The sequence below is a fragment of the Rattus rattus genome, chromosome 7 (genome assembly GCF_011064425.1).
Source record: "Rattus rattus isolate New Zealand chromosome 7, Rrattus_CSIRO_v1, whole genome shotgun sequence".
In the NCBI taxonomy this organism is placed as follows: Eukaryota; Metazoa; Chordata; class Mammalia; order Rodentia; family Muridae; genus Rattus; species Rattus rattus.
Genome location: NC_046160.1, coordinates 33,546,361 through 33,569,617, shown reverse-complemented (window position 1 = coordinate 33,569,617; position 23,257 = coordinate 33,546,361). Strand labels below are relative to the sequence as shown.

The window sequence follows — 23,257 nt, the reverse complement described above, 5'->3', positions numbered from 1 at the left end:
ACTGACAAGGAACCTCAGCATTTCATGTTGATTGTAGCTTTAAATGACAAATTTGATAAACTAGTAGATACATCTAAAAAGACAGTAGACAGTCTGCTTTCTACTGCTGTGATAACACTGGAATTAAGGCAACTTGAGGAATAGTTTATTACATCTTAGGATTACAGTCTGTCATGAAGGGAAGCCAGGGCAGGAACGTGGAGCAGGAACTGAAGCAGAGACCATGGAGGAGTGTTGTCTGCTGCCTTGCTTTCTGTGGCTTGCTCAGTTTGCTTTCTTATCCTCCTCAGGACCACCTGCTCAGGGCTGGTACCCTCTATTAATGATTAATCAAAAAATGACAGCGTTCCACACACTTGCCTACAGGAAATCTGATGGGGGAGTTCCCCTCAATTAAGAGTCCTCTACCTTGTGATAAAAACATAAGCAGGACAGAAGGCACGTGGCCAAGGCAAGGGCTCTGAGGATAGAACGTGCCGGTTCATGTGATCCCTGAGGATTGTATAGTCTCCTGGCTATGTTACTGGCCAAATATTCAGACATCTCATGCCAAACCTTCTCTGGTGCTTACATTGTAAGAGAAGTGTAAGAGGATTACACGGCGTGATGGTTTATATATGTTCTACCCAGGGAGTAGCACTATTAGGAGGTGTGGCCTTGTTGGAGTAGGTTGTCACTGTGGGTGCGGGCAGTGAGACCCTCATCCTAGCTGCCTGGAGGTCAGTATTCTGCTGGCAGCCTTCAGATGAAGATGTAGAACTCAGCTCCTCCTGCACCATGCCTGCCTGGATGCTGCCATGCTCCCATCGTGATGATAATGAACTGAACCTCTGAACTGTAAGCCAACCCCAATTAAATGTTGTCCTTAGAAGAGTTGCATTGGCCATGGTGTCTGTCTGTTCACAGCAGTAAAATCCTAACTGAGACACACAGGGACTGCCATAAGGTCAAGCAGCAGAGAGAACCGCAAACCAATCCATTGACAACTTCATGGTTCAGATAGCACATGAGAGAGAGGCCTTGAAAGGGAACAGATAAGTTCCCTGAGTGTAAAGACCAGCCTCGGCCTGGAGTTTGTACTCCCTGCGGGCTGTGGTTTATGGTGACGAGCTGGGCAGTGCTCTCTGTAGTCTGATGTTGCAGGGAAGTCAGACCAGTCCACCAACACTGTCTTTGAATTTACATAACCTGTGGGGACTCAGTGCATCACTGTCAGCGATGTTAGCGAGCCTGCTGAGGGAGTGTGAGCAGGTATGTGGTACTCACACAGGCAGAGGAAGAGCTGTGCTGGGCACGGAGAGATCTGTAGTCTTCTGTTCTCCAGAGCTATTCATGTCAGCCCTGACTTCTAGGCTGCTGGACGGGCCTCCGCCTACAGAGCTCTAATGTGAACTACCCACCTGCTAGGCATTAGTACACACCATGTCATTTGCTTCAAGGATGGTTTTTAGCCCCATTAATGAGATGAGGGGGAGGAAGAATCAGGCAGAAAGGGAGACAGCTTGGATGTCATGGGAGTCTAAGCTACGCCCCTGGCATTCTCAAAAGCGCCTCAGCCATGAGGAAGGTTGACCACTTTTGAGGTTCCCAACCCGGGCTTAGCCAGGCTTGTTCCTGGGTGATTTGCTCCCACACAGCAGCCTGTAGTTTCTGTGGCTTTAACTCCTGCTCAGCCTCATCAAGGGCACAAGATGCTGGGTCAGTTGTAAACAGTAGGAGTTGTAGATTTGTGAATGACATGACCTTGTTTTCTCTTTCTTATCCCACATATCTCTGCTTGAGGAGACCTCTCAGACTGCCATGGACACAGGCTGAGAAGCAGCCACTACAACTTGCAAAACTTTGGGGTACATGACTTATGAAAAGCAGTGATTTCAATTTGCTGGTAATATTTTCCATGAGAAAAACCATCATGGTCGTTAAGGAAGCAGATGAGGAACATTCTGGAATCACAAAAGGCACATGAGAATCATTAGGGAAAGAAAAACTGTAATTATGGAACTTTTCGGGATCTGAGAAATAGGGACAAGGGAAGAAGTGGGTCTGCCTCAATCCCTGTCATAACTGGGCACACATGTCATTAGCTAGGGGTAGAATAAAAGTGACTGAGCATTGGATAATTTTAGCACCATGGTGAAGGAAATTATTATGGAACTCTGAGATTAAACTGAGCAACTCTGAAGTGTGGTAAAATAAATTTAAGACAGTTCTATTTTGTAATAATTATGTTCTCTCTTTAGTAACACTTTAAATTTTTTATTGAGCACATTTAATAATGAAAATAATGCCTATCATTTGCTAATCTCCTGTAATCATGACACATAGGAAACACTCTTTTTACTCAGGCCCAAGTTAAGGAAAGAAATTGAGCCTATAAAGCCACTAAGTAAGTCACAGAGGCAATGGTACTCCTTTAGTAATTACCTTTCATTTCATCAAGTTACACAGAGAAACCATAATGACCTCCTCTGATCAGCCTACTCCTTCCCCAGCTCCATGAGAATTCTAGATCTAAGAGTGATGGCGATTAGCAGCACACAGGAAACTTCGGTCCAGCCCCATGAGAGCTGGAGACACAGTGGAAGAGATAGAACTGCCAGCTAGTAACAGAGCTAAAAGAGCCTAACCAGAATCTTTCTGATCAGCATTCACGTCAGCAGAACAGTTATAGGTCAATTCTGACATTTGGTCTTATTGGACAATGCTCCATTTTCGTTCAGATGAAGGCAAAAGTATGTGTATACAGTCGCTTTGGTGCAAATCAGAAACCATGTGGAGCTTTCTCTGTTGTACTGAATCTTGTCCCCGTGATGAGATCACTCTGTGACCCAGCAGCTCAGACCATATGTAAGCAAGTAGTTGATTCCAGAGGACTGTGATACACAGCTGCAAACACTTTAAATATGTTATAGAACACCTTCTTTACACAAATAAGTCTTTAAAAAAAGTCAATAAAAACATTTTCTCAGTCCCAGATTTGGAAAACAATTCATTATACATTCATTCATACTAAGATTAGTTTTCCTGAGCGATCACAAGATTTAGAGGATCATATTTATAATTTTGGTTTTAAGTTATTTCTTATCGGGTGGGAACTCAAAAACCAATGAGTTAGTTTAATGCCATTATCCAAATTCTTAGATACACAGAAGTTGCTCAGATAGTATACTGTTGTGTGGACATACAAGCAGACTCCCGCAATTAACAGAACATAAAATGTTTCTATGCTATACATATTACAAATACTTTTAAGACACTTAAATCACGGGATCAAATAGAAAGGTCAGGATGGCAGTGACTGAATTTCTGTTGTATGCTAGAGTAACTTCCGGGGCTACCCAAGTTCCTTAGAGGAGAAAGCAGTATGTAAGGATCAGAGTGGTTGCTTGGTTACCAGTACAACTGAGCTACCGGGTTCCAAGTATGTCAGCTTGGACTGGCCTTAGCACTGGTCTCTGCCCTCAGATTTGTAAAACTGCTTTAGAGCACTGGCAAAAAGAAGGCACCTTCCAGGCACCCATTCACTATTGCTAGTTTTCATTTGATCCACTACAAATTCTTGGCCTTTAACAGAATTGTTTGAGCTAAGTGTTCAAGTACAGTTACTATAACTGCTCAGAACAGCGGGCTGTGAGAAGAGAAAAGACATCCCCAGGAAAGTCACGTGCAGCATCACTCACCTCCACAGGCAGCATCTGTCCGGTGTTGTAGAGGGAGCGGCAGATCTTCAACACCTCGTCTCCAAGTCTCTGCTTGTTCTCTGTTGTACATCTGGTCAGCATCACAGTCACCAGTCTCACCCACAGATTGTTGGCTATGCTGCTCCTCAGAGAAATATGTAAAACATTGGGTGTGATTAAAGCTCTCAACACTGAGATAAATAAAAAAAAGTATCCTAATTTCTGACATAAAGTGCTTTTGGTGGCTAACATTCAGTATACGTAATGTTTCTTTAGGCTATCCTCACGGGCCACTGTAGTATGGACATACAGGAGGCAACACTGGGACAGTAGGTGCCCAGAGAACTCAGACTCAAGCTACAGACCCGGTCTCATGTACTGACCTCATGGCAGCACTGACAAGAGTAGAATCTGCATTCTCACCCTCTGCTTTGGTGATTTTTTTATTGGATATTTAATGTGTTTACATTTCAAATGTTATCCCCTTTCCTATCCCCCCTCAACCTACTTCTATGAAGATATTCCCACTCCCACCTCAACAACCTGGCATTCCCCTACATTGGGGAAACGAGCTTCACAAGACCAAGGACTTCTTCTCCTAATGATGCCAGACAATGCCATCCTCTGCTACATATGCGACTGGAGCCATGGGTCCCTCCATGTATACTCCTTGCTTGATGGTTTAGTTCCTAGGAGCTCTGGGAAGTCTGGTTGGTTGGTATTGTTGTTCTTCCTATGACAATGCAAACCCCTTCAGCTCCTTCAGTCCTTTATCTCATCCATTGAGTTCCCCATGCTCAGTCCAATGGTTAGCTGCAAGCATCCTCATCAGTAAGGCACTAGCAGAGCCTCTCAGGAGACATCCATATCAGGCTCCTGTCAGCAAGCACTTCTTAGCATCAGCAATAGTGAATGGGTTTTGTGGCTGCACATGGGATGGATCCCCAGGTGGGGCAGTCTCTGGATGGCCTTCCTTTCAGTCTCTGCTCTACTCTTTGTCCCTGTATTTCCTCCCATGGGTATTTTGATCCCCCTTCTAAGAAGGAATGAAGCATCCACATTTTGGTCTACCTTCTTTTTGACCTTCATATGGTCTGTGAATTATTTCTTGGGTATTCTGAGTTTTTGAGCTAATATCCACTTAGTGAGTGCATAACATGTGTGTACTTTTGTGATTGGGTTACCTTACTCAGGATGGTATTTTCTAGTTCCATCTATTTGCCTACGAAGTTCATGAAGTTATTGTTTTTAAAATCTGAATAATACTGCATTATGTAAATGTACCACATTTTCTGTATCCATTCCTCTGTTGAAAAACATCTGGGTTCTTTCCAGCTTCTGGTCATTATAAATAAGGCTGCTATGAACATAGTAGAGCATGTGTCCTTGATATATGTTAGAGAATCTTTTGGGTGTATGCCCAGGAATGGTATAGTTGGGTTCTCAGGTAGGAACCTCCGGAATGATTTTCAGAGTGGTTGTACCAGCTTGCAATCCCACCAACAATGGAGGGGTGTTCCTCTTTCTCCACATCCTAGCCAGCAGCTGCTGTTACCTGAGTTTTTGATCTTAGCCATTCTCACTGGTGTGAGGTGAAATCTCAGGGTTGTTTTGATTTGCATTTCCCTGATGACTAAGAATGTTGAACATTTCTTTAGGTGCCTCTCAGCCATTCAATATTCCTCAGCTGAGAATTCTTTGTTTAGCTCTGCACCCCATTTTTAATAATATTATTTGGCTCTCTGGATTCTAACTTCTTGAGTTCTTTGTATATTAGTCCTCTATCAGATGTAGGATTGGTAAAGATCTTTTCCCAATCTGTTAATTGCCATTTTGTCCTAATGACAGTGTCCTTTGCCTTACAGAAGCTTTGCAATTTTATGAGGTCCCATTTGTGGATTCTAGATCTTAGAGTGTAAATCATTGGTACTCTGTTCACGTAATTTTCCCCTGTGCGTATGTGTTCGAGGCTCTTCCGCACTTTCTCTTCTATTAGTTTCAGTGTATCTGGTTTTATGTGAAGGTCTTTGATCTGCTTAGACTTTGAACTTTGTACAAGGAGATAAGAATGGGTACATTTGCATTCTTCTACATGCTGACCTCCAGTTGAACCAGCACCATTTGTTGAAAATGATGTCTTTTTTTTTCACTGGACAGTTTTAATTCCTTTGTCAAAGATCAAATGACCATGGGTTCATTTCTGGGTCCTCAATTCTATCCCATTGGTCCACCTGCCTGTCTCTGTACCAATACCATGCAGTTTTTATCACTATTGCTCTGTAATACAGATTGAGGTCAGGAATGGTGATTCCCTCAGAAGTTCTTTTATTGTTGAGAATAGTTTTTGCTATCCTGTTTGTTATTTCAAATGAATTTGCAAATTGCTCCTTCTAACTCTATGAAGAATTGAGTTGGAATTTTGATGGAGATTGCATTGAATCTGTAGATGGCTTTCAGCAAGATGGTTATTTTTACAATATTAATCCTGCCAGTCCATGATCATGGGAGGTCTTTCCATTTCTGAGATTTTCTTCTATTTCTTTCTTCAGAGTCTTGAAGTTCTTGTCATACAGATCGTTCACTTGCTTGGTTAGAGTCACACCAAAGGATTTTATATTATTTGTGACTATTGTGAAGGGTGTTATTTCCTTAATTTCTTTTTCAGTCTGTTTATCCTTTGAGTAGAGGAAGGCTACTGATTTGTTTGATTTAATTTTATACCCAGCTACTTTGCTGAAGTTGTTTATCAGCTGTTCTCTGGTGGAATTTTGGGGGTCACTTAAGTATACTATCATATCATCTACAAAGTGATATTTTGACTTCTTCCTTTTCAATTTGTATCCCTTTGACTCTTTTTGTTGTCTAATTGCTCTGGCTAGGATTTTAAGTACTATAATGAATAGGTAGGGAGAAAGTACATAGCCTTGTGTAGTCCCTGATTTTAGTGGGATTGCTTCAAGTTTCTCTTTATTTAGTTTGATGTTGGCTCCTGGTTTCTTACTTTTACTATGTTTAGGTATGAGCCTTGGATTCCTGATCTTACCAAGATTCTTATCATGAAGGGGTATTGAACTTTGTCAAATGCTTTCTTGGCTTCTAATGAGATGATCATGTGTTTAGTTTTTTTTCCTCTGAGTTTGTTTATATAGTGGATTTTGTTGATGGATTTCCATATATTGAACCATCCCTGCATCCCTGGGATGAAGTCTACTTGATCATGGTGAATGATTGTTTTGATGTCTTCTTGGATTTGGCTTATGATATTTTATTGAATTTTTTGAATCAATATTCATGAGGGAAATTGGTCTGAAGTTCTCTTTCTTTGTAGTGTCTTTGTGTGTTTTAGGTATAAGTGTAATTGTGCCTTCAAAAAATGAATTGGGTACTGTTTCTTCTGTTTCTATTTTGCTCTGGAGATTTTTAAGAGAAGCCTAGTACCCAGGAACCTACACTTCACAAGTTCTTGCAGCCCTGAGTAGTCTTAGAAAGATCACAGGGAAGCACTTCACTATGACAATGAAGGCTGTGAACAGAAGAGGTGTGATAGCCTGGCATGGTAGGACACAGGAAACTGAAGGGCACTAGTTCAAGGACAGCCTGGGCTACATAACCAGATTCTGTGTTGAACAATAACAAACCTCAAACTAAACATTTCAAGTAAAATCCCACTCTGGAGAACATGAGTCAGGATGCCATCAATGTCACAGAAGACAGAGACTTAAGCCACACCTTCTTTCCCTTCTAAAAGAATCTCCTTAGAAAAAACAAAAAGACATAGCCCTCCTCTGTGTGCATCAGGAATTCCTAACAGTGCCACCCTGGGGCTCAAATGAAGAGTGTTTTACTGCTCTGAAACTGCTTCAGGATAAATCATTTCCAGGTAAGCTTCCTTCCTCCCATACCAAGATATGGAGGCTTCACTGGCCTAGGACAGAATCACTTGCTGGGTACTAAAAAATATCAGCCTTGGAGCCAATAGGCCTGAGCAGGAGTATAGAGACACATCCTTGCCAGTGGAAACAGCTTCAGACAGGTGATCTGCTCAAAGGAAACCTGGCCACTTCTCCCAAAGGAAAGGGTGAGTCACATGTTTAATAGTACAAGGACGAGACAAGCACCTCAGTTAACACTGAGTGGCAGCTGCAAGCTAGGCAGGACAGAGAGGAAACAACCCAAGCCTGCTGTGGGGCCATTCCTCCTTAGAATTCTGTCTCCTTCACTTGTTAGCTGTGTGCAGTCTCAAGTTACTTAACTTTTGAGACGCAATTCTTCCATCTGTATAACTAGGTTACACTATCTATGCATGTTTGTTGTGTGGATGATTGGTAATGTATGTAAATTACATGCTCAATATTGTGAGCACTTAATAAATGGGAATTACTTGTTCCATACGAAATCTCAAGGCAGCACTATAAGCTTTGTTTAAAATAAATCAGGCAAGAAATTTCCTTGTGAAATACCAGAACAAAATTATTGTGCTCATATCTTAAATCAGACATGGTTATGGTACTTCTGAAGAAAACATTTGGGTTACGTACAGGGAAATAGAAAGGTTATCCAATATTTCAAAAACAATTTAAATTGTCTTCAAAGTCAAATAGTGATCTCTCTCACACATAAATACCTTTTTAAACCCATAATTTTGGTGTGTGTGTGTGTGTGTGTGTGTGTGTGTGTGTGTGTTCAATTTCAATTATCCATAAAAAACACAATTCACAAAAAGAAAAATTCCATAAGCAACTGCACCGTGATCCAGTGGCTCTACACTGAATGTTGTTCCTTTCTGTGTCATTTAGTAGCCATTTCTGTTAATAAACCGACTGTCAAGAGTACTACAGTGTCCCACCTAACTAACTCTTATTTATTCAGTAGTGTCCTCCTCAAATAGGAAGAGTAGTGGGATGCAGCTCAGACTTGCGAAAGGGAAGTCATAAAGGGCCTCCTTTTAAGTGAAAATTACAAAGTTGTCAACCGTAGGGGAAAAAATGTATGTTGACATTGCCAAGACCCATGATAAAAACAATCCCCCCTCTGTGAAACTGCCAAGAACAAGAAGAAATTCAACCAGAGATCTGCTGTACTTTGAACACCAAAATCACAGTTATAGGGGACTAAGAAGATGGTTTAGTGGCTAACAGTGCTTTGTCTGCAAACAGAAGGTCACATCACCAGTATCCACACAGGAAACCAGGTGTGTGTCTGTAGCCCAGCACTGGGGCTGGAGAGTGGAAGGTGCTGAGAGCCCAGCAGAGGCAGTGAGCTTCTGGTCAGTCTGTCCCGGACAACAGGAGAGGGAGATATATCTTAGGTCATGCTCTGGCCTCCATTTAGGAATGCATACCTACCTAACCCAATAACACACATACACATACACCAATACCACACTTTTTTAAAAAAATCAAAATTATCAAACATAAAATGTAATTGTGGTGCTGTAATTTGGTCAAAAGCCCATGCATGGGCAAGTCACAGAATCCAGAGTAGAATTTTCAATTGTTATTTTGCTAAATGACCATCCTGTCATCATATTTAAATACTGTCCTTTAAATATGTATGCATGTCCCCACTGACTTAGGTTGCTCCCAATCTTGGCCAGAGGAGTTTCTTTTTGGGGACAGCAGTCAATGGCAAGAGACCTAGCTGGTCAAAGTGCAGAAAATAAGGGACTGCATGGCTACCCTTCAATGGGACATTTATGTTAACCGAACACCGTCAAGGCTCAGAGAATATTGTGAAAAAGTAGGGGGAGTAGGAAATGCTGTCTTCTAATATTTCAGAAACAATTTAAATTGTCTTCAAAGTCAAATAGTGATCTCTCTCACACATAAATACCTTTTTAAACCCATAAGATCAAGCCAGCCAAAATCCAAGCATAGGTAGGAAGATGCTCCCAGGCTAGTGGCAGTGGACAGGTCTGGGGATGACAAATGTCCTTTTGTTTTTGTTTTGTTACTGAGGCTCTGGTTACTGGTTACTCCCATGCTGCAGTGGGCAGTGCCTCACCCATGAACATATGGGCAGCAATAACTGGACTTGGTGGGTAATTTAAAAAAAGACTTGGCTTTGGGAGGAGGCATGTTGGTGAGATATGAGGGCAACTTGAGGGGAAAATGGGGGATAGATCATATTTTACTATGTACATGTAAAAGATTCTCAAAAAGACAAAAATAAAATTAAAATGATAGATAGAAAGAAAGTCACCACTACAGTATATAACAAGTGCTTAGCTTGGATGTAAACATTCAATCTGTACAGGCGGGAATAGGGAATCTCATGGGAAAGCATGGTGGAGAGCTGCATTTGGTACCCTTCACCAGTTCCGAGTGCTTGGAACGTACTCCTTAATGTAAGGGGGTGTCACTGGCTCTGCTGAGGACATCGCATTTTTAAAACTGACATTCAGACAGAGGCTGTCGACTATCTTAACACTTACACACATTCACTTTTCATGGGTGGCCACGCTTGCAGGAGTAAAATCAAGTGCTGAAACTCGACCTCATGGTGACTGGATTCCAGGAGCTCCATGAAGAGAGAGTGCCGGCTTTCTTCACTCTCAGTGTCAGCCACATCCACCTGAAAGAAGCAGTACACATCCGAAACTGGCAATGCTGAGCTGGGTCACAGAAGACTGTATGTGACTGAGAAAAGAACTTTGAAAAACTTTGCAATTTACTGAATAAAAATTAAATATTGTCTAAAACTAAGCCAGAACAGAAATTTACTAACATGTTAAAATGCAGATTGCTTTTACAGTTGAAAGAAATTATTTCAGCATACTTAACATTAAGTGAATTTTGGAAGTTTAAACTGTCCAAAATTGACTCCTAATGTTCATCAGAAAGCCATTTGCCAACATGTGCCTAGAAATTACTCTAACTTGACTAAAGATTTTATGCATGTTCCCTTGTCATATGATGCTTTGGCAACACACGCCATGCAAGTCAAACACAGTATTCATTGCCAGTCTGTCTCTAATACAGGAGAGGCCCTGTCAGTCTCACAGCATCCACCCCCTCCCACTAGATAACCAAATGGCTTCTCTTCTAGCCAGGGCAATTATAAAACAAGTCACACGTGCAGGATGGCTCTGGGGAAAAGTGTCAGTTATTTTAAGTTGAAAAGCGGTTTTGATATACAAGCCAGTCAGTTCATCCCCCTTCCTAGATTCTCTTCACAGGCTCTCGGCAGTTAGGGACACAGACAATCGGAATGGTAAAGGCATGGGGATATGTATTCACAGGGTTCAGATCATCACACCTTGAAAGGATAATGAGAATGGATTTTACTTACACACTTGCTAAATTGTCTGGACTAATGCAGGTTTCCAAAACATTTATTTAATGGCCATGATGGTGCTGATCTAACACACCATCTGAGGAGTCACATCATGAATTTTGCAGTGTTGCAAATGGTCATATGAACTATGAAATTATCAGTAATTACTGTGGGAAGCCTGGCTCCCACAGTGATCTGCCAGAACCTCCGACGCCCACCTCTGAGCCTCAGGCCGTCCATCAGTGGAATAAATAGGCCCATAGCACTTTACAGTTTTGAAATAATTTCATGGTATAGCAAGTCAGTTGATCCCTACCACAGCTCTGTGTGGGGGACACTTGGGTTAGCAACCTCCTGGGACATGCAGACATTGGCTCAACTGTCCTGGTAATGGAGCTCTCAAGTGACAGCCAAAAGATAATCTGAGTAGCATGTTCTGAAAAGAGGAGCCAACACAAGATAAGCTCAACATTATTTAAGCAAGGCTTCTAGCTGGGAGCAGGCGACTGTCTCAAAGAAACACAAATTCAAGACTTTCAGTCATCATTAACCAACCTCAGTACTTCACCCTGTCTCCAGCCTCTAGGCCTGTTGACATGTCTTGTTCACAATTACACACATTCTGCATCAGCTACCAGGAACCATTTCTTTGCCCTGGCATGTTCTTCCTCCAGATACTGGAGGACTTAGAGCCCTGTTTCCTTCCCAGTGAAGGCCCTGATTACCTGCCTGAGTTGTAAGGCATGCCTAAAATCCACATCCTCCCGTCTCACCGTCCTTAGTACTCAAACTACAAGATGTGCAATGAGTACCTCTGGAATAAATGAACTAAGTGGGCAAGCTTACAAATAAGTGACAATTTATCACTCATAAGACAATTTAGCACCAATAATCTTAAATTCTCCTGGACTTGTCATAAAGTCTTTGTTGGTTTTGTCATTGTTGGCAGAAGACTGGAGACAGGCAGGTTTGCTGGCATTATGTTCACCACCAGACTTCAGGAAAGTCTGGCTCTGGGCCTCATCTTCATTACTGGAAAATGGGCTTTCTAAACGGCAGAAGTCTCAGGTAATGAGAGTACTGCTTGATGTTTGCACTGGGGAGAGGGGTCAGTCAATGACTGATCTCTTCCTGCTCTGTAATCTTAGTTTCTGTGTAAGAGTTTACATGAACACAAGTTTGTGCTGCAAAGTAAACACTGCCTATAGACTTGCTGTACCAGCAAAGAATGGCATCAACATTCATCCGAAGAGTTACTGACGCACCTCCTCCCTCTACACCTGCGTATCTGTTTGGGATCAGATTTTCTTCAAGAACACCAAGCTCAACACTGTACTGCATATGCTGAACACAGACAGAGACGGTCTAGTCTGGAGGAAACAGACATAACAGAGAGTGGATTTAATAGGAGGAAACACAAACTTAACAAATCCAGGGGATACCCATATTCCTCCTAGATATTTGTATAACACACAACATGTAATGAAACAGGAAGATACTGTATGAAAATCAAAAGATATTTAATAAGTTGGCTGAATAGAGGCAGAAAAGACTGCAGCACTCACTTGGTAAATGTCTAAGGACATATGATGGCTGACTGCTGGAATTTGAAATGGTGGACGTGCAGGTGAAACGCTGGAGACAGGGACTATAAAAATCCCTTATAACTCTGTTTGATAGTTTTCAGGGAAGAACATATACAAACACAGTAGTATTCCTTTGTGACATACAGAGAGGATGAAGTTGTGACTCAGGGACTCAACTACACATTGGCTGAGAGACTATCCAGATTTGAGCTGTTATTCCCAACAGAATGGTAGAGTGAAGGCATAACAGCTCCCTAGAAATAATAGGACTTTGGTTTTAAATTTCTGGCCCCAGCTTCCTGTGTCTTAAGAGTGGAATCAGCTACCACTCATCACAAACCTTGGCCTCTAGCCCCAGGATGTGCAAAAGAACCCAAGAAGTAGGAATTATGGCTTTTCTGATTATTTCCCAGCATCATTCCCTGGTTCCACAGCTGAATTTGTGTGAGCTTCTGTTCTTTCTCTAAACTGATGCAATTACTGGAAGAGCAGTGAACTGAGAACTGCTCCCTCCAGCTTTGGACAAAGCTTGAAGGAAATCCAGTTTCCATTTTATGTATTTTATCTTAATTTCTTCTTTTAATATGGACAGGTAACCAAACCCAGAGCCAGACCCTGATGGTGGAGCTCTAGAAATAAGAAGCAAGCCCTTTCACAAGGCACTGGAAAGAGTAAATGAGAGATAGCAAGGACAGGGTCCCCCACCACATTTCCTATCACTGTTCCCAGGCTCTATGTGGCTTTGCCTTGACACTGAAACCATCTGCCAAACTGTTGGTTACTTGGGTCATATAGGGAGTACTTCAGTTCTGCTTTATAGAGAGAGAGAGAGAGAGAGAGAGAGAGAGAGAGAGAGAGAGAGAGAGAGAGAGAGAGAGAGAGAGGATGCTAGTACCTTCTGCTAAGTGCGATCTGTAAAGCTTCTACAGGAGTTTCCATAGAAACCTCTCTAAGGCTGACCCCATTACTGAAAGTAAAGGAAGCTCGCAGGTGTCTGGCTACATGTGAAAATTCAAGAGGCACGCCCTTCTCCCTGTGCCCATTATATGATTTAGGAATGAAACCCTGGAGTTGGTTTTGAAAGACAGCTTTTGTCAAGAAGGAGAAATATGCCCTCTTCCTGACAAGCCAATAGGATAGCCTGTCTAGTCTGCCGTGGGTTGGTTCTGACAGAAGACAAGAGGCCCTTGGTTAGAGACAGACCTTTTGTACTCCCAGGAATAGCAGCAGTGAGGGCATCAGCATTCCCTCAAGTCCTTAGGCTCAAAAGCAGCACTTAGGAAAGTGATACACACACGGAGTGGTTGTGAAGAGCCCCACACTTGAAGACCATGAATCTGTTAGAATGAACACAAGTCTATGTGCCCTGCTCCGTGGGAGATCTTCATCCTCCATGGCCTTCTGTAAAAACATCATGCCCTCAAAAAGAATCCTGAACGAAGCTAGTTAGTTCTTCTTCTGAGGCTTGCTAAAATGTGAAAGATCTGAAGAAAACTATTTAGCAATAACTTTTGGAAATTTCTGTAATTATTATGTTGGGAAAATACCCTAAAACTGTCTTCTGCTTTTTTATTCTACTTTTCATTGTTGTATATCCATGCTTGTGAGTATGAGTATGGAAGTCCAAGGTAGATGCAGAGACTCCTTTACCACTTTCCTACCTGATTCCTCATGCCAGAGTCCCCTGGACAAACGCAGAGCTTACCCACAGGACTAGTCTGGCCAGCTTGCTCTGGAGACCTCCTTTCCACAGTACAGGTCATGGCTGAGCTGCCTTCTCAACCCAATCAAGACTATAAAACTCTTTAGTAAAGAGCATCAAATGACGGTCATTAAATACAACTTTCAAGGTCTAAGTGCTAACCAGCTTTTAAAGAGCAGTTTTTACCCTAATATTTGAGGTAAAGATAAAACATTGAGTTTGAAAAGGTACATTTCTGTATTAGACTCATGAGCCCACATGATAGAGACTTATAAGTTGTTTACATATATTAACACATATTGTTCAAACTCATGTCAGTACCCTTACATATTCCTTTTTAAGTCTAATCCCATTTAGTATTTTCTTTTGTAATTCTAAAAATTAGAGAACCATACAAGTAATTAATGGTAATTTTGGTTTTCAAAAGCTTATAGGCTGCATTTGTTCCTTTCCTGGTTAAGAACAATGCTAAAATACTCTCACCACACTACCAAGTTCTGTACTATCATGAACATGTCTCCAAGTCTTCAGTGGTAAAATTTTTTACCTATAATCAAACTGAGTAGTCAGCAGAGAAAAATTAAATATCTGTCTTAGTTAGGGTTTTACTGCTGTGAAGAAGCACAATGACCAAGGTAACTCTTACAAAGACAACACTTAACTGGGGCTGGCTAACAGGTTCAGAAGTTCAGTCCATTATCATCATGGTGGGAAGCATGGCAGTGTCCAGGCAGACATGGTGCTGGAGAAGGAGAGGCAAATTCTACATCTTGATCCAAAGGCAGCCAGGAGAAGATTGACTTAAGGAAGCTAGGAGGATCTCAAAGCCTACCCCCACAGTGACATGCTTCCTTCAACAAGGCCATATCTACTTTAACAAGGGCACACCTCCTAATAAAGCCACTCCTTGGGCCAAGTATATTTAAACCACCACACTATCATATGATCAATATATACTGTTTTGTTTTATTTTTGTTAGGGGTGTGTGTGTGTGTGTGTGTGTGTGTGTGTGTGTGTGTGTGTGTGTGTGTGTACACAGCACAATCAAAATACTGATACCTTTCTAGAAGACAGTTTTGGCTCAATATATATTCATACTATATTTAGGAATGTTGACCATAAAGAATAAGAAAAATTCACCTAAAGAAATGTTCAACATCTTTAGTCATCAGGGAAATGCAAATCAAAACAACCCTGAGATTTCACCTCACACCAGTGAGAATGGCTAAGATCAAAAACTCAGGTGACAGCAAATGCTGGCGAGGATGCGGAGAAAGAGGAACACTCCTCCATTGTTGGTGGGGTTGCAGACTGGTACAACCATTCTGGAAATCAGTCTGGAGGTTTCTCAGAAAATTGGACATTGAACTGCCTGAGGATCCAGCTATACCTCTCTTGGGCATATACCCAAAAGATGCCCCAACATATAAAAAAGACACGTGCTCCACTATGTTCATCGCAGCCTTATTTATAATAGCCAGAAGCTGGAAAGAACCCAGATGCCCTTCAACAGAGGAATGGATACAGAAAATGTGGTACATCTACACAATGGAATATTACTCAGCTATCAAAAACAACGAGTTTATGAAATTCGTAGGCAAATGGTTGGAACTGGAAAATATCATCCTGAGTGAGCTAACCCAATCACAGAAAGACATACATGGTATGCACTCACTGATAAGTGGCTATTAGCCCAAATGCTTGAATTACCCTAGTTGCCTAGAACAAATGAAACTCAAGATGGATGATCAAAATGTGAAGGCTTCACTCCTTCTTTAAAAGGGGAACAAGAATACCCTTGGCAGGGAAGAGAGAGGCAAAGATTAAAACAGAGACTGAAGGAACACCCATTCAGAGCCTGCCCCACATGTGGCCCATACATATAGAGCCACCCAATTAGACAAGATGGATGAAGCAAAGAAGTGCAGACCGACAGGAGCCGGATGTAGATCGATCCTGAGAGACACAGCCAGAATACAGAAAATACAGAGGCGAATGCCAGCAGCAAACCACTGAACTGAGAACGGGACCCCGTTGAAGGAATCAGAGAATGAACTGGAAGAGCTTGAAGGGGCTTGAGACCCCATATGTACAACAATGCCAAGCAACCAGAGCTTCCAGGGACTAAGCCACTACCTAAAGACTATACATGGACTGACCCTGGACTCTGACCTCATAGGTAGCAATGAATATCCTAGTAAGAGCACCAGTGGAAGGGGAAGCCCTGGGTCCTGCTAAGACTGAACCCCCAGTGAACTAGACTGTCGGGGAGGGCGGCAATGGGGGAGGAACACCCATAAGGAAGGGGGGAGGGAAGGGATGTTTGCCGGAAACCGGAAAGGGAATAACACTCGAAATGTACATAAGAAATACTCAAGTTAATAATAATAAAAAAAAAAAAAGAATAAGAAAAAATTAACTAACTTTAAGTTGAAAATAAAATCATCATTTCATAAAACTGACAAGTTAATGGGGAAAAATTAAGAGCAAACATTTTCTTGAGCTCACAAATGTTCAACAAGTGGGTATGACAGGATTCCAAAATTGTGAGGGCATGTATTTAGTGTGAGCACCTTGAGAACTTCTAGCCCTAAAATACCTAAAATCAAGGCTCTGGTTCAGTCTGGACGGGGATCTACACAAGAATTAGAGCCTCCATCGCTCAGCATATGATACAGTTCAACTCACTGAGGCAGGGCTTCTCAACTGAACATAGAGATCTTTGATATAAGCTAGTCCATCCCCAGGCTTAGCCTTCCTTTCTAGTGTTAGAATTATAGGCCAGCTGCCACAACTGCCTGGCATTTACACAGTTCTGAAGATCTAACTCTGGCCCTCATGCTTGGGGGACACGAGTTTAACCCAGGAAGCTATTCAGTAGCATGAAGTTGTCGCCAATAGGGTGCAAGTAGCAACTCACGCTTTGTATACCACTCCTTCCTTCCTAGTCCAAGGAGGATCTGAGAAAATATTTCACAAATACCTGCACATCTACTGACTATTTGCTATTGATATTAATTAAACATTAAAATTAAACATTAATTGCTATTAAACTAAATTTAAAGAGCAAAATACAAATGTGACTCAAGCATGAGAGTATTGTTTTTTGTCTCTAAATGCTACTTTTTTTCTTCCATGTAGAATTAGGGAACTTCTTCCTTCCTTCCTTCCTAAAGTCCATTTGTCAAGTTGTTGCAGGTCCTTATCAGACTAGACTCACTGTCCTTGAAACAGAAGAACTAACACACTGTTCTCAGTGGGAGCCATTTTTACCTTAAACTTTCTTGTGCTGCTGTTAGTGAACCCAGACACCACAAGTTGGGACACTGCAGCTAACTATTTATCTTCCTCCAGGCACTGACAGGAGCTCACTGCCTCTGCAGATACAGATACAAGTGAACATGCTATAGTGAACATGAAGTACTCTCAGAGTGGAACTGCTACAAACCTTGTTCCTATCGGCAACAGTGCCATTAACTTCTGCTCTGTGGCTCCTAACAGATAACAGAGTTATAGTTAATGTAAAAGATGAAAAGTAGCTATGCAATTCCTTCCACAAACATAATGATGTCATACTGTAATGCTCATACACGAAGTTTCAAATTACAAACAAACAAAAATCTGCAGGCTCTGTAGAAAAATAGAGGCACAAAAGGTTAACAGAGTTGAGCTCTAAGTAAAACTAGACTTGAAGTTGGGCAATGTGTCCTCCTGTATCAACTGGATAGAGTCAGTTTCTCTGAAAATGAAATGTTGAGAAGATGAAAACAAAACAAACAAACAAACAAACAAAAAAAGCTGTCACCAAATGTTGACTATTAATCTCCTTCACTGGTCTAAGGGACTTTTGAACTAGTCCTGGCACACAAAGGGACTCACAGTAGCACTGTCACTGTTGTTCCATACTGTAATCAACTACAGAACCACTACTATTAGACAAGAAAAGATAGATATACAATGGCCATTTTCATTTCTGAGTTATGGATTTTATTAAAACTAAATAAAAACTATGAAAATATTTAATTAAATAATGTTTTTCAACATTAAAAGATACTTTTTGGGGTAGATTTTCACATTTTCAAAGAACTAAAACACAGATGCAGATATTGCCTGGATGTCATGAATACGTGACTGCAAAAATACTAAGTGAACCTACATTCTAGCACCCTCTATATCCAGAGCTAAAGTGAGAAGATCTATTATCAGCAGGAAGCAGCCGATAAAAAGAATGAGAAGCTAAATGCTGGCTTTGTCATAGCTGTGAGCCCACGGACAAAGGCAATGCCTTAAGGTATCCATAGGCTAAAAAAGACAACTGTATCGAATATCAAACCCAATATACTATTCAGAGATTATAATGTATAAGGCAACAGAGCAGTGTGCAACAGACAGACAGACAGACAGACAGACACACACACACACACACACACACACACACACACACACACACACACACACAGAACCTGCAGGCATCTAACAGAGCCCTAGCTGCTAGAGTTTCTTAGTTCTTTACCATGTATGTATGACATAGTTCGGTACTGAGATACATGCCTGCCTTAACCAGCCTTACCCTGCTTCCCTGTGGGATGCGTGGGATGAAGAGAACTGTGCCACTGAAGTGCGACACAGGAAGTCTGACATCCAGTCCATGGGAGGTTGTCAAAAGCACTGAAATAAACTGGATCTTCAACCACAACATAGGCTGATCCTCAGCTTGTGAGAACATGTCTACACCAAAGCTTCAGTGGTTTTAGACTCTGGTGCTTTCATTTAGCTAGAAGCTACCCAAAGATACTCCTGGGTAACAGAGGAAGATGATATATGTATCTGCCTACCTGTTCTCAAAAAAGGGGTTAAAACAAAGATTTTAAAAGTTACATATATCCAATATAATTAAAGGCTGAGAATGTCTGAACTCCAAAATATCAGAAGTAAAAACAATAGTAAATTCCACATTCTAGTTTACACATTACATTGTTAGTGACTCACATATTAAAAACAAACAATTGAAACCAACGAGATTGGCCAAACTACACAAATAGGCAAAACAATGAACTGAATGGTAGACATGAGTAAGGCAAGCAGGCTAATGGTGATGTGTCTTCGTGTATGTGGAGAAAGGAGGGAAGAAGAGAAAACTCAAGTAGCATTAGGAAAAAAAGTATTGCTAGTACTATTAACCTACAGCTGAAGAGAAAGGCTCTATAAAAATAAAATCTGCTGAGAAAATGAGAGAGTAATCTTGAAATTATCTATTCTAAGACAGAGCAAATTTGAAAGTAAATTCTGGATGAGAGCTGAGTCTCTGCAGAGGAGAGCTTACCAATGAAGGCAGAATGGACTCTATCACAGACGGAAAGGAGGGTGTCAATACAAACCTGACTTTTTAGTGATTGGAATAGAGCAGATGTAGACTTTTAATGTCCATGAGGTTACTCACTTTCAGGCTCTTTCTCCTTGAAGCCCAACTGTGCACACCCCTGGCAGCAGTTTGGCTCCTAGACAGCATTTCCAACAAAAGAAACAAGGCTTTCTGAAATCAATGACTGAGGCAAGAGCTAGTCACAGAATGTACAGACAGGACTCTGGCGCATGAGTACCAGACATGGGGAAGTGCAGAAATGGTGGGCACTGTGGAAAAGAAGAAAACTTAAAAAGAAATCACAATGACCATCTTTGGACAATTTAAACAAAACCAAACCATTATGATCGATTAGAACCATGGAACAAAACAAAAACCTTTATAACCACAGTGAAATAAATAAGCAATTAAATAAATATATTTAGGTGGAAAAGTAACAGAAACAGATCCCATCATGATCATACTAATCTCCTGTAGCAAGCATTAACTCATGCTAATAAGTACATGGGAGAAGCCTACCCACATCAAGGTGGAGAGAATGGAAATGTGGAGGCTCAAAGCTATAAAAGGAGAATGAACTAAGAAAAGTTAGAAATGGAGATTTACAGGTTAAACACAATAAGCCAGACCCAGAAAGACAAACATTATGTCTTGTTTCTCATATGTAGACCCAGATGTAAAAATGAACACAAGACCGTTAGAAAGAGAAAGGTACCAGTGAGAAAGGGGAATGAAACAGAAGGCAATGGGAGGGTAAGACAAACCTGATCAATGTGTGAGCAGGTCCTAATGAAGGTCTCACTAAGGACAATGAACACAGTGACAACATTTTAAAAGGTACCCGGATATAGTCATCTACTATAGACAACTGAGTTTGCAGATTGAGGGAGCCAGAGAATGGCATCTGGTAACATTTGACAATTTTAAGTCTATTTCTGAAAGCAGCCATTACTAAGACACATGAAGCCTACAAACATTTTGCCTACACATGAAGACACAAGAGTCTCCCCTGCCTCACTACTGCTCCAGCATGCTAGAAAAAAATGCTGTGTAAGATTAAATAAAGCAAATGATGACTTGATTAAAAGCACATCAATGACTTGCCAGAACCCAGAGCACAGTTTTCCTCCAGCACTGTCGAGCAAGTTGAGTACACTTCCCCTCTAGTCAGAGCAGCAAACTCCCTGTTCACCTCCCCATATCTGAGCACATCTTAAGCTCTCTTTTCTATGCTGCTTATCTCCTCTGCTTGGCCAAGTTCAGAAACCAGACTCCTGCCTCAGTCCTCCCTTCTGTGGACACACTGTTTTCAGAACAGCAATCTGCTCGTGTACCTCCCTGGCATCACGTTCCCTGGTCAGAACACAGCTGTCTCCCCAGTGTGCCCGTTCCATGCCATCTTCGTCAGTGATGCCTTCCTATTTTCACACAAACACATTGGCTCTGAAGAACTAGCAAAGCGTCTTTTTCACTGCATTGATGCATGGCTCTATGTGATCCATGAGATTTGTGCCATGTGTCAGCTTATGTCTTGATGCCTAAATTCTACTGATTACTGGCACAACCATGCTCTCTGGTATAAAATCCCACACCAACAAGGCCCATTTCCTTGTCTGAAGTGAGAATATTACAGGTTTTATGGAATTTAAGCTTCACAATGACTATATTATTTCCTTTTATAGATGAGAGAATTACTAACTTTTCCCAGTTCACAGCTAGTGGGTGGTGAAAACTAAGTTTGAATTCAGATTTCTGTGTGTGAAACTCACAGACTCCAGAAAAAGTATCTTATCCATTTTTGTATCCAGAGTGCTTGCAGTTCATGGCATATACTGTATGCCTGAAGAATAGCTGAAGAAAATTTCACATGTATTACAATCTTTAACAGGCATGGGATTTCCCAACATTTCATTTGAATATCACACACCACACTGCTTTGAGACATCATGAAATGACAAATGCTTTGTTGTCCTTCAAAGGATAGCAACTCCTGATTTCTTTCATCCACTAAAACCCAGTTCATGGAAGGAGGAGAGGCTTTCCAGAGAACACTGCACATAGTGCCACATGACCAGGTGCTGCTGCCGAGTCTGCGTGTCCCCAGCAAATGGAGCTTTGTAGTACATAGCCAAGAACTCAGACTCTAGGACAGAACTGAAGTTCCTGCCTCATCACTCACAAGGCAGTCATGACCTATCAGCTAATCAGGCAGGGTGCTGACCTCTCTAGGACAGTTCTAATGTACACATAGCTCACAACTCGGTCTCCTCTCCTTCTGCAAGTGACTCCCCAGCAGCGAGGGGACAATATCTATAGGACAAGAACTAAAAGGTTCACAGTCAGAGCCTCCAGAGATCTCTAAACAATTACCGTGGATGCTCTCCTGACTTGAATCATTGTGGGAAAATCGATCATAGAGTTCTCTTGAGGAATTCCTGCCTCCTGCTTATGGCCAAATAAAAAGGCTGTGCCTTGCTTCCACATGAAAAGCAGCAAACTAATCAGAAGTCACCGTGAGGAAAGTGTGGCGGACTAACAAAGCCACATCAACACTGCAGGCCACTGTAAGGACATCGTCCCATCAGCCTCAGTCAATCTCCTGGTGTAGATAAGGAGCACAGCAGAGCCCAAAGCAGCGCATGCAGAGTCGCAGTGCCGTCACCTGAGCATGGCCTTGCACAGGTTCTTAAGGACTTAGTATTCATCTATTCAACAAATATGCACAGAGTGTCTTTCAGACCCCTGCTCTCATAGAATTTATATTCTAATGGAAGAAGAAAGACATCACATAACAAACAGGCAGAGATGGGGAGAAGGGAGTTTTCAGATAGTGGCAAGTGACTTAGAGTTAAGACAGAGATGAGGCAGATTGTACCGGGCTGTGGAGTCATTTTAGAAAGGTCACATCTGCACTAAATAAAACTGAAGTGACTCCTCAGTCTTGATGTCCAGATTTCCTACAAAACAGCTACTGAGTAGGAAGTAAAGAAGGCGTCTGGCAGCTCCAGGACGGCAGGACATCACGGTATTAGAGACACATTGCCTCTACGTACACTCACAGACCCTACATCACACCTTATCTGTATTTGACTAAGCTGGTCACATGTGGACTCTTGGATGTGAAGACACTAATGCAACGAGAAGTTTTTTTCAAGGAACTACATATAGCTTTGCATATTGAATTTCTTTAGCTCCATCTGAGAGGAAAAGTACATATTTTGCTAATATTTTGGCAAATGAAGGCCAGTTGATCCCTAACAGGAGGGTTAGCATGGACTTGCATTGTTTCAAACTAGGCAGTCGATGACGCCTTAACAAGATTGGGTGACATCTTAAGCTATATCTCTCCAGTGCTGCCTTGCATACCAAATGCTGGATGTGCTGGAAAACAAAAAAAGCAAAACTCTCAAGCTATCGTCTCCTTGTACATAAAAAATATGGGAAAATCTAAGGTGCTGAGCTATGGAAGTTTTCAAAAGAAACATTAGTATTTTGACCCACATTTTTCATGCACCAGTTAACTAGAAAATTACAAAAAGCTGAAAACCTCTGATAAACTGCACCACAGGGATTAATGTAAGACACCATCCCTCCTCTCCATTGCACCCCACTCATACCATGAAGGGGCACATTTCTTGGAAGTAAATTAAAG

The 23,257-nt window shown here is 41.6% G+C and overlaps 1 protein-coding gene across 1 annotated transcript in view; it reads right to left on the bottom strand.

The window, feature by feature from the left end:
* The window catches only part of Nbas (NBAS subunit of NRZ tethering complex), a 367,894-nt gene that overhangs the window by 12,410 nt on the left and 332,227 nt on the right, over positions 1-23,257 (bottom strand). The window contains 2 exon segments of the mRNA XM_032907488.1: positions 3,681-3,819; positions 10,114-10,253. Coding sequence (XP_032763379.1) covers positions 3,681-3,819; positions 10,114-10,253 — 279 coding nt within the window.